The sequence below is a fragment of the Staurois parvus genome, unplaced genomic scaffold, assembly GCF_062004578.1.
Source record: "Staurois parvus isolate SC_StPar_1 unplaced genomic scaffold, SC_StPar_1.0 ptg001113l, whole genome shotgun sequence".
Classification (NCBI taxonomy): Eukaryota; Metazoa; Chordata; class Amphibia; order Anura; family Ranidae; genus Staurois; species Staurois parvus.
Genome location: NW_028318909.1, coordinates 63,975 through 76,587, shown reverse-complemented (window position 1 = coordinate 76,587; position 12,613 = coordinate 63,975). Strand labels below are relative to the sequence as shown.

General features: G+C 47.6%; 1 protein-coding gene across 1 annotated transcript in view; it reads left to right on the top strand.

The window, feature by feature from the left end:
- The window catches only part of WDR46 (WD repeat domain 46), a 47,867-nt gene that overhangs the window by 34,545 nt on the left and 709 nt on the right, over positions 1-12,613 (top strand). Inside the window, exons 14-16 of the mRNA XM_089658949.1 lie at positions 470-564; positions 2,550-2,645; positions 6,888-7,001. Of these exons, the coding sequence (XP_089515075.1) occupies positions 470-564; positions 2,550-2,645; positions 6,888-7,001 (305 nt within the window). The remainder of the gene's footprint in view (positions 1-469; positions 565-2,549; positions 2,646-6,887; positions 7,002-12,613) is intronic.

Below are 12,613 nucleotides of genomic sequence, written 5' to 3'. Positions count from 1 at the left end.
AAGTTATAATCCTATACCCACAGTTGATCCAGAGGAAGGTTAAAAAAAAAAGCAGCAAAGCATGATCCAATTTGCTCCTGCTGGGGGAAAATATTCCTTCCTGATCCCCCCGAGAGGCAATCGGATATTCCCTGGATCAGGTATGGTATATTATTAATATTATACAGGATTTATATAGCGCCAACAGTTTGCTCAGCGCTTTACAATATAAAGGGAGACAATACAGTAACAATACAGTTCAATACAAGAGGGATAGGAGGGCCCTGATCCTGGGAGCTTACAATGTAAGATCCATAGTTACAATGGCCCAAGTTAAACCAATGTAACTATCAATATCCATACCTGGAATTCATCTTTAATGTATCGATTCTCTTCTTCCTATCTGCATCCTCTTGTTCCTTCTCTGTATTGTGTCCTTCAAAGACCTCCCCATCATGACCTGTAATCCAACTTCCCTTTTCTCCATCAGGGGCTGGCGAGGCCAACTTTGATGGTCTGGAATGCAACCCATATGAATCCAAGAAGCAGAGGCAGGAATGGGAGGTCAAAGCTTTGCTTGAAAAGGTAACACAGTTAAATAGTAAAACTTTAATATTAAGGGGTCCATTTAAAGTGCAGCAGTGTGGCTATACCGTGACCCCACTGCTGCTTCTCACGTGTGCATTGGGCTCTGCTGATTTCAGAAGTCTGAAACTGGCAGAATGCAATCAAATGAATGGGAGTAGAGACAGAGAAAAAGCAATGATGTACCGGGACCTGCATTTTAGGAATGGACTACAAACATAGGCCACGGCAAAAAGAAATATTCTAACTTATAATGGTGTCTGTTCTCTGTTCTAAATCGGACTCTTTCATACAGGTGGACTCTGCCAAGCGGATCCGCCTGCTCAGTGGGCAATCTGTCCGCTGGTCCCCGATAAACAGGCAGATGACAGGTCCATGTCCGCTCTGCTTATGCAGAGTTGTCATGGACTGCCTGCTGTCCTCTATGGGTGGATGGATGTAAATGGACTGCCTGTCCGTTTACATCCAACTATCATCCGATCTGCTAGACCAGGGGTCTTTAAACTGTTTAAAGCGGAGCTGCACCCAAAAGGGGAAGTTTCGCTTTAAGGACTGCTCCCCTGCTCCCCATTAACGATTGGCACCTTTTGGGAGGCTGGGGGGAGCGGGTAACCGAATTTGACAGGTACCCGCTCCCACTTCAGGTCCGATCGCCTAGGCAATCGGAAGAGGAAGGTGTCCTCCCTCCCTGTAGTCTTTTGGGACATGTGACAGGTCCCAGAAGACTACAGGACCATTCATGAAGCGCAGCGCTACTCGTGCATGTGCAGTGGGCACCCGGCTGCGAAGCCACAAGCTGTAACAGCCCACACTGAAGATGCTGGCCTCCTGGAATACAGGACGGCCGGTGAAACGGGCTGCAGGGACACACCACGGGACCGAGGGACAGGTAAGTGGCTGTTTTTTAAAAGTCAGCTACAGTTTTTGTAGCTGCTGACTTTTAATTTTTGACAGGTGAGTGGAGCTCCACTTTAAGCAAAGGGCCAGTTTACTGTCCTTCAGGCTTTAGGGGGGCCAAACTGTGGTCAGTGGGAGCCAAAAATGCCCCAGTATTAGTGTCACACCATTTGCTGTAACGGGAGGAATTGTTGCTATCAGTGAGAAGAATAGTACCCCATTGATGGTGTCAGTAGGGGCAATGGAGCTCTAATATTGGTGTCAGTCGGTAGAATAGTGCCCCAAGGGCCAGACCTTAGGGAACAGCAGAACTGGAAGCCAATCAGATGAGCTCATCAGTCTGCTGCTACTCTTTCACTGTCCATTTAGCAGGCTGAAAGCCAGGAGATGACACCCCTGTATTCCTTAGCTGGTGTGATCCTCCTGTGTTTGCTGTGCAGTGTATTAGGATAAAGGAGAACCACACTGTTATCTAGACGTGTATTATTTTATTCTTTACAAGTATTCATATAGCAGCACTTTACATCTCTACATACCTATTAGTCTCTGCCTCAAAGTTCTTACAATCTAATGTCCTTACCTCACATGCATACATGTACATACTAGTGCCAGTTCACACAGCAGCTAAATAACCTGCCAGCATGATGGAATGTGGGAGGAAACTGGAGTATCCAGACTAAATTCACACGACTTCAGAGAGAGCATGCAGACTCCATGCAGATTGTCTCCTGGTTGGGATTGGAATCAAGTGTTGCAGGCGCTAGTGCTAGCCACTAAGCCACTGTCCAGAAATGTGAACTACTGTTAGTATAACTGTCAGAAATCTATGTTTACATTGTTTTCCAATAATCCCCTGCACAGTAGTCTGAATCAAGGGACTGTGTGCTATGGACTTGCTGGGCTGTATTTCATTGTGCAGTCTATCAGTCTAACTTGTTTTCAGGCACTGAGGGCTGAAGGAGGTGCAATAAAAGGTAGAGTAACAAGAGCAGTCACTTTCATACTTGAGGCTAAGTGAGAAAATAGTAAAATCTGGTATAGTAGACAAGTACTGCTGTCTGTTTTAGTTCTTGTCTTGTACCCCATAGATCCAGCCTGAGCTCATCACGTTGGACCCCACTCAGTTGGGAGAGGTTGACACCATCACCATGGAGCAGAAACGCAAAGAGCAAGTGGAGAGATTGGTAATTGTAACCCGTTTTATTATTATTATGCTTTCTTCATTGTCCTTCACCATTTCCACATGTATTTTTCTATGTATTATAGCATTGTCACAATCCACAATGCTTTACAGAGAACATTTAAAGGGTTGGCCAATCCAAGAGTAATATTTTGGTCACAGTCTGGTGGGTGGAGTCAGCACCTGGCTTTCCTTTATGTCTTGAATACTTCCAACATGATCCCGCTGTCATAATCTCGGATTCTTTTCTGTTCATCTGAGATTTTTTTTTCAACCACCTTTGTGTTCCAGCTCCATCTCTTACATTTGTCTTAATATAAAATAAATATAAAATCCAGCAGGGATGGCGAGAGCGACTTTTAATAGGCACAGGAGGTGAGCAAACACAGGAATTTAGAGCAGAGATCTACAGGGACTAGGCTAGGTTTACCCTCATGCGGTGCAGTACACACCGCATTCCTGTGTAAATCACATGTGAATTGTGTGCGGTGCAATTTGAGCCATACATTATGTTTGGCTCAGATTGCACCGCGTCCGCACCAAAAAGGTGCAGGACCCTTTTTTGGGTCCGCACTAAAATTGGATCGCATGGGTATTCACACCTATGCGATCCAATTCTGAACATCACACCGCGTTTTGCGGACCGCTTTCAGGGTGTTGTTAACATGCACACCCGCATCAGTTCGCATGAACGGGGTGCGATTCTGATGTGGTGCGGAATTCGCACAGAAAACGTTGCAAATTCCACACTGCATTAGTGTGATCCCGGGCCTAAACTGAAAAACTACCAACACTCAGCACTACACTTGTTGCTTGTTACAAGGGATGATCTTAACCACTTGCCCTCCAGAGGATTTACCACCCTTCCTGACCAGGCCATGTTTTGCGTTACTTTAACTGACAATTGCGCGGTCATGCAACGCTGCACTCAAATGAAATTTACTTCCCTTTTTTCCCATGAATAGAGCTTTCTTTCGGTGGTATTTGATCGCCTGTGCAGTTTTTATTTTTTGCGCTATAGAGGCCGACACTTTGTATAAAGAAAAAAAAAATACTTTTGGCTTTTTGCTATTAAACATGTCCAGTAAAAAATCACATTTTGTCATAAATTTAGGCCAAAATATATTTTGCTCCATGTCTTTGCTAAAAAAAATCCCAATACATGTAAATTAATTGGTTTACGTGAAAGTTATAGCGTTTACAAATGACGGTATATATACTGGGAATTTTATTTTTTTTTTTTATTATTATTTTTACTAGTATTGGCAGCAATCAGACTTATTGTGGGACTGTGACAGGCATTCTGACACTGGAGGGAACTAACTTGGTGTCACTGACATCCCCAGTGACACCAATACGGTGATCAGTGCTAAAAAAAAAGCACAGTTAACATGAGAGGTGATCAAAGGGTTAACTATATGTAGGTAGTAGATAAAATAAAGTGCAGCGCTAAAACTAGGTACTAAGGCAACAAGATCAATCAAATATTAAAATATATATAGTTCATAAGTGACTGTTAGTGCAAAAAAGGAATCCTGCGATCCTCTAAGATTCAGTGCTTGAGCGATCAGGTGTGGGAGAAATGCGCACTCACCGGAACGCATAATAAAATGCGCATTGATTTATAAAATCCTGATGTCATCAAGGTCATCCAAATCTGGGCAGGAATAGGGTTAAATCCCTCACTTGACAGGTGTGGATCCTAGGGCTTCTGAAGTAAACCGGGTGCCAGAGATCCCTTTGAAGGGATGGACGGGTGAGCTCACCAGGTGTATAGGGGCTCCCTCTCTGGAGACTGGATACTGGGTTATCGTAAAGTCCTTTTCTTGGGGTTATTAGGGAGACGGGATGAGATATTCAGAGACGAGCACATTATCCTTCCCTTATACAGGAGAACCGGGCATCCTCCCCCTGGCCCGGTGCTGTACAGGAAGAAGAGGGGTCCTTGTATAGGTGTCTGCCCTCTGCCTGCCGGCTTTGGTGTGAGCTATGTGTGAGCACGGTGGGACGGGGGCACTTTAAACTTTAAAAGAAAAAAATGTATTTAATTTTTGTTTTTTAATTTTTGCACTGTTTCTTTTACAAAAAATTCTAATCGTTTTTATTCTTATCACAAGAAATGCATGCATCCCTTGTGATAAAAATAATTAGTGACAGGTCCTCCTTATGGAGATATATGGGGTCAATAAGTCCCCACATCTCTCCTCTGCAATGTAAAGCATTAGATCAAAAAAAGCATTGATCTAGTTCTTTAAGAAAAAAAAAATGGCCGGAACCAAAAGTGACATCGCTCCGGTCCTCCAAAGGCATAGAGATGTGTGGCGGCAATCTTTCCTTCTCTCATCTCTATGCCCAATGCCGGGATCGATGGTTTCTTGGGTAAGACTGAACGGACAGGCGGCTTTGAGGGGCGGGGTTTTTTTTTTACACCTGTATCGGTGCTTTTTTTTTTTCACTTCGTCCGACAGCCAAAAGGGGTGTTTTCGGCCGAAACGTTTCGGCAACTGGATTTTTGGTGCATCCCTATTTTTTTCACTACATGTAGGGGAACAAATAAACTAGAAATAAGCATTTTAGTAGAATTTATCTCTGCTGGCAAATCACTCCCAAAAAGACAACAAAAGTGTTTTTTGGGGGTTTTTTTCTGCTTCTAGAAGCTGAAGCTTCAAAAACACTTCTAGCCTACAATAGTGTGCATGGGAACACTGCTTCTAGGGGCAGAAAACAAAATGCTCAAAACTACCTGCTAGGACAGGGGTGGGCAAACTTTTTGACTTGAGGGCCGCAATGGGTTCATATATTGGACCCGGGGGCCGGACCAAGAGTAGATGAATGATGTGTATGTGTCATCCATAGTAAGTATAGTAATATTCCCCCATAGTAAGCATGGTAATTAATCCCCCATAGTAATTCATACCCCATAGTAATTCATCTCCCATATAGTAATTCATCCCCCATATAGTAATTCATCCCCCATAGTAATTCATCCCCCATATAGTAATTCATCCCCCATATAGTAATTCATCCCCCCTATAGTAATCCATCCCCCCTATAGTAATTCATCCCCCCTATAGTAATTCATCCCCCCCTATAGTAATTCATCCCCCCCTATAGTAATTCATCCCCCCCTATAGTAATTCATTCCCCATATTAATTCATCCCCCATATTAAGTCCCCAAGTCCCCCCTGTGTCAATTCACTTACCTTTGCTCCGCGCGTTCCTCTCGCCGTGTTCTCGCGCCGTTCCGGTGTAGCATGAAAATCTGTCTCCTATGAGGATCTGTCCCCCTCGACGTATCTGCGCATGTGCCAGTTTCAGGCATTAGCAGCCGATCGGCGATCTCCGGCACATGCGCAGATACGTCGAGGGGGACAGATCCTCATAGGAGACAGATTTTCATGCTACACCGGTCTTCAGGGCGTACTGTGAGAGGAGCCTAGCGGGAGCCTAGCTCCGCCGGGCCATATACGGCCCGCGGGCCGTAGTTTGCCCGTGGGCCGTAGTTTTCCCATTGCTGTGCTAGGAGCTTAACTATAAGCTAGTGTGCATGAAGTGTTAGGCTGAACTCCGGGCAAAAAAAAAGTTTCCTTGCAGTGGAGCTGTGCCTGCACTGCGAGGGTTATTTCTCTAGGAGAGAGTTGAAGGGAGATATACTTACCTGATCCTCCAGTCTTCCCAACACAAGACTGGTCCCTGCAGCTCCTGCACCCCCAAGCTCTAGCAGTCTTGAGGAGTGGACTGGTCCAGGTGTCATCAAGCCCAGAGCAGACTCCATAGATGAGGATGCCAGGAACGGTCCCGCTGGATCATAGTGGAGGGCCATTTTCCGGTGGAGCGGAGGATCAGGTGAGTATAAGGCTTTCACCTGTCCACTGGACAAAACGAGCACTTAACCACTGCTGTGTGGGCACAACCCCACTGCAAAGAAAAGCTTGTCTTTGGCTAGAGTTAGCCTTTAAGTATATAGATTTATGAGCTGTGCCTCATTCCAGGGTATAGGATGTAGGAGATTGGATGTTACAAGGTCACTGTAGGGATATCAAGGGCTGCACAAGGTGGGATGGAAAGATGTGGCACTATGGGAGGCTAAGAAAGTCCTGTGGGGGCCTCTGGGAAAGGGACAACCTTGGACGGTGTGAGCCAGGAAAGAGGTCATTATGAAGAAAGAGTCGCTTCTTGCTCATTATAAACAAAATTTCTTCTGCCAAAATATTTCTGTTTCTGACTTTCGCTTTCCCATCTCAGGGCTATGATCCCTATGAGAAGACTCGTTTTGCTCCTCGACATAAGCGGAAGGGAAGAAGTTCCACTGGGAATATCCTGAAACGCAAGAAGAAGATGGCACATGAGGAGAAGAGGGTGAGTCCGAAAGTCCAACAGCTATCGCCTATGAACTGCCATCTTTCCCTATTCCTGCTGTCAGGGGTGACATTTCTCTCCAATCATGTAGTGGTGATTTAGTTGCGGACCTAATCATCCAGTGCTTATCTGTTCCTGTCCTAATTTATGATGCTGGCCAGCTTCTGGAATGTGCGCACATGAAGAAACTCACACTGACACGTTTGGTCTGTGAAAACTTCTCTCTAATTTATTGAAATGAAACCGTGAGTTTATATATGAAAAATGATGCGAACATCACGTGATAACAGCATAAGCATTATATTAGTCTTTGATTGGTCACTTTACACGAAAACAATCTCCGTCATGGTATAGGTGTGATCTTCTTCCGTCTTATCTTAAAGAGAGAAAAACATTCCTTTGTTTCCCAAATCACACGGTGGGAGGGGGTCTATGTGTGTGAGCAGACATTTCTTAAGCAAGGATTTCTTATAGTACCACAAAGCCCAGCAGGCAGAAAATATTCACACAACATATGTATTAAAGTATGAAAGTAAATATTTATAAAACTTATAGAAATAGCGTATATATATATATATATATATATTCAATAGGAAACCAAATAGGCATTTTACCAAATCCATCACAGTGGTAGTGCAGCTTTTTTGCACCACCTACAACACCGCCAGGCAAACGGGGATGTTTTTGAATCAACACAACTCCAGCACAATGACTTTTCACAGGGTGCTTTTCTTTTTAGAACATTTTGCTATGGGCATGAATGAAAGGCTGTACTACACTTTATGTGTCGGCCTCTGTTGAGGCCTGACATTGCTGAAACTTCAAGTGAACCCTACACATTATCATAGGTTAAGAAATAAACACTTTTTTTATTTTTTGTTATCTGTGCTGCAGGTAAATGCATTTTGTGTTATGATGGAAACCCTATACTTGGCAGTGGTGGTTTTTATTTCAGTATATGTTATTTACATGTATATCGGGGCAACTACATTTTCTAGTTTCCTATGCATGCTCTGCTTTAAGTGTTTTTAAAGGCAAAACTTTCTCTTTTTAAGATAGTGAGGAAGAGTTAGAAGCTCTGTCGGGTTTTTGCAGATATTTCCCTCTCTGTGTCCCAGTGATCATAGTCATCAATACTGAAAATGAAGGAGAATTGAAACTATTGAGTTGTAACTGGAATGGAAATTGAGAGGAAATCTTCCATTGGGGGCCTGTGTCCTGATGTCAACTGTCTAAGGAGCTACCATATTTGCCTTAGATGGCCCCAGTGGGATACCAATGGCAAAAATAAATGGTCAGTGGTTTTAACCATTACCTACCCTCTCCAAACTACAAAAAAAACAGTTCTGGCTTTAGAAAAGCACAAACCACATAGCACCTGTGCTCCACTCTTCACCCCGGATGTATGTGTGTAGGGCCCTGGTACCCTAAATGTGGCTTGGGGGGGCCACATGTGACCGTTTTTAAAATGTTTTTTGTGGCTCTCCGGGACCCCTGCAGACAAGTAGTCTGTTTCCCTAATTCCATGTGATAGAGATGATCTTCATCAGTCTCTACCAGTCTATAACTGTCTCATAAAGCATGTTCTCTGTCACCAACAACTCCTGTAGAATGTTTCATTCTCTGACCATCTCCTGCAATCTTTCTGCACTCTGACCATCTCCTGCAGGCTTTCCACACCCTGACCATCTCATAGAAAATTGACGGCAGAAAAAGACCGAGTGGTCCATCAAGTCCGTCCATTTTTTTTTTTTTTCATAGATCTATGCTTGTCCCAGGCATGTTTGAATCTTTTTACTGTTGACTGTCTCGCTACCTGTTGACTGGCTCACTGTCATCTCCTGCGGCCTGCCTGCGCTCTGGCCATCTCCTGCGGCCTGCCTGCGCTCTGGCCATCTCCTGCGGCCTGCCTGCGCTCTGGCCATCTCCTGCGGCCTGCCTGCGCTCTGGCCATCTCCTGCGGCCTGCCTGCGCTCTGGCCATCTCCTGCGGCCTGCCTGCGCTCTGGCCATCTCCTGCGGCCTGCCTGCGCTCTGGCCATCTCCTGCGGCCTGCCTGCGCTCTGGCCATCTCCTGCGGCCTGCCTGCGCTCTGGCCATCTCCTGCGGCCTGCCTGCGCTCTGGCCATCTCCTGCGGCCTGCCTGCGCTCTGGCCATCTCCTGCGGCCTGCCTGCGCTCTGGCCATCTCCTGCGGCCTGCCTGCGCTCTGGCCATCTCCTGCGGCCTGCCTGCGCTCTGGCCATCTCCTGCGGCCTGCCTGCGCTCTGGCCATCTCCTGCGGCCTGCCTGCGCTCTGGCCATCTCCTGCGGCCTGCCTGCGCTCTGGCCATCTCCTGCGGCCTGCCTGCGCTCTGGCCATCTCCTGCGGCCTGCCTGCGCTCTGGCCATCTCCTGCGGCCTGCCTGCGCTCTGGCCATCTCCTGCGGCCTGCCTGCGCTCTGGCCATCTCCTGCGGCCTGCCTGCGCTCTGGCCATCTCCTGCGGCCTGCCTGCGCTCTGGCCATCTCCTGCGGCCTGCCTGCGCTCTGGCCATCTCCTGCGGCCTGCCTGCGCTCTGGCCATCTCCTGCGGCCTGCCTGCGCTCTGGCCATCTCCTGCGGCCTGCCTGCGCTCTGGCCATCTCCTGCGGCCTGCCTGCGCTCTGGCCATCTCCTGCGGCCTGCCTGCGCTCTGGCCATCTCCTGCGGCCTGCCTGCGCTCTGGCCATCTCCTGCGGCCTGCCTGCGCTCTGGCCATCTCCTGCGGCCTGCCTGCGCTCTGGCCATCTCCTGCGGCCTGCCTGCGCTCTGGCCATCTCCTGCGGCCTGCCTGCGCTCTGGCCATCTCCTGCGGCCTGCCTGCGCTCTGGCCATCTCCTGCGGCCTGCCTGCGCTCTGGCCATCTCCTGCGGCCTGCCTGCGCTCTGGCCATCTCCTGCGGCCTGCCTGCGCTCTGGCCATCTCCTGCGGCCTGCCTGCGCTCTGGCCATCTCCTGCGGCCTGCCTGCGCTCTGGCCATCTCCTGCGGCCTGCCTGCGCTCTGGCCATCTCCTGCGGCCTGCCTGCGCTCTGGCCATCTCCTGCGGCCTGCCTGCGCTCTGGCCATCTCCTGCGGCCTGCCTGCGCTCTGGCCATCTCCTGCGGCCTGCCTGCGCTCTGGCCATCTCCTGCGGCCTGCCTGCGCTCTGGCCATCTCCTGCGGCCTGCCTGCGCTCTGGCCATCTCCTGCGGCCTGCCTGCGCTCTGGCCATCTCCTGCGGCCTGCCTGCGCTCTGGCCATCTCCTGCGGCCTGCCTGCGCTCTGGCCATCTCCTGCGGCCTGCCTGCGCTCTGGCCATCTCCTGCGGCCTGCCTGCGCTCTGGCCATCTCCTGCGGCCTGCCTGCGCTCTGGCCATCTCCTGCGGCCTGCCTGCGCTCTGGCCATCTCCTGCGGCCTGCCTGCGCTCTGGCCATCTCCTGCGGCCTGCCTGCGCTCCGGCCATCTCCTGCGGCCTGCCCCACATGCTTTTCGTGCTGCCCCAGAGCTTAAATATGACATTTGGCTGCAGTTCAGTAAAGCATTTGCAGCACTTTTCTGGCAGTATGATTGCATTTGAAAGGTCTGTACCCAATTCATAAAAACCTATGACATTTTCAGTGAGTGTTTCAATGCGTACAATAAATACAGGTACTTCTTTGCAACACTTTTCTGATATGATGCAACAGCTGCGACTAATTAAGGCCTCATTCACACAAAACCTTTTAAAAACACTCCTTTTGGCAGAAAAAACGCCTGATGCTTGTCAAAGTGTCAGCGCTTACAGGCGTCAAGTGCATGGGCTTTAATTTCATTGGCCAGAATAATAATATATTCTGGCCATTGAAATGAATTAACGCCCAAGCGCTAAGCACACCAAGCGTTAACACGCGTTTAGGCGCGTTTACATGCGTCAAGTGTTTTTTCTGCCAAAATGCTGCTGCTCCTGGACGCACTGGACCTGTTTTTATATTTTCCGGCTGGTTAACACTATTGCTACAAAAAGTCTCTGAGGTTTATTTACTAAAGCTGGTTCACTCAGAATCTCGTGCACTTCTGCATAGAAACCAATCCGCTTCCAGGTTTTATTGCTAAACTGAACAAGCTGAAGTTAGAAGCTGATTGGCTACCATGAGCTAGTGCATGAGATTCTGAGCGAACCAGCTTTAGTAAATAAACCCCTATGTGTGCATGGACACATAGGATAACATGGAGGGCCGTTTGGAAGCAGTAAAAAAAGAAAAAGGCCTGACGCCCCTAAAACTGCCTGTGTGCATGAGGCCTAAGAAATACTGCCAGTTCTGAGCTTGGGAAACTATCAGTAAACCAGACCAATGTCCAAGACCATAATGTCTGGAGTAAGGAGGGCTGTGCTGTCTTCCCCTCCTGGCACTGGTTGCTAGCACGCTGCTGGTCGCACAGCACCATAACAACCAGCGACAGTATGGTGGCTCAGGGGCCTAAAGGTCCATTACACCCCTCCTCTCCCTTACCCTCAGAAAACAAATTCATGTGTTGCAAAACGCTTGACACAGTTCCCCACACACGGCTAATGTGTAAGGTAAAGTCTACAGGCTTGGAAAAATCCATATGTCAGTGTTGGGACCCTTACTTTTTAATATATTTATAAACTATATCGGGGCAAAGAATATGCATCATACATACTAGGGGGGGTACAACTGGGGGAATCAATGGTGGAGAAGGATCTGGGGGTTCTGGTAGATCACAGTCTTCATAATGGTATGCAATGCCAAGCTGCGGGTTCTAAAGCGAGCAAAATCCTCTCTTGTATTAAGAGGTATAGACTCCAGAGAGAGAGATATCATTTCCCCCGGTACAAATCATTAGTAATACCTCATCTGGAATATGCAGTTCAGTTTTGGGCACCAATTCACAAAAAGAACATTGGGGAACTGGAGAAAGTACAGAGAAGGGCAACCAAACTGATAAGAGGCATGGAGGAGATCAGCTATGAGGAAAGATTAGAGGAACTGAATTTATTCTCTCTTGAGAAGAGGAGATTAAGGGGGGATATGATCACCATGTATAATACATAAGGGGGGGGGGGGGGGGGTGATCTCCATGTATAATACATAAGGGGGGGATATGATCTCCATGTATAATACATAAGGGGGGATATGATCTCCATGTATAATACATAAGGGGGATATGATCACCATGTATAATACATAAGGGGGGATATGATCTCCATGTATAATACATAAGGGGGATATGATCTCCATGTATAAATACATCAGTGGTTCATATAGTGAACTCGGTGTAGAGCTATTCACCCTGAGGTCATCACAGAGGACAAGGGGGCACTCTTTATGTCTGGAGGAAAAGAGATTTAATCTCCAAACACGGAAAGGTTTCTTCACAGTAAGAGCTGTGAAAATGTGGAATAGACTCCCTCAAGAGTTGGTTCTGGCCAGCTCAGTGGATTGCTTTAAAAAAGTCCTGGATTCTTTCTTAGATACACAGAATATAACATTTATAGGTAAAGTTGATCCAGGGAATATCTGATTGCCTCTCGAGGGATCAGTAAGGGCTTCTTTTCCCCTGCAGGAGCAAATTGGTTTGCGGGGGGGGGGGTTTTTTGCCTTCCTCTGGATC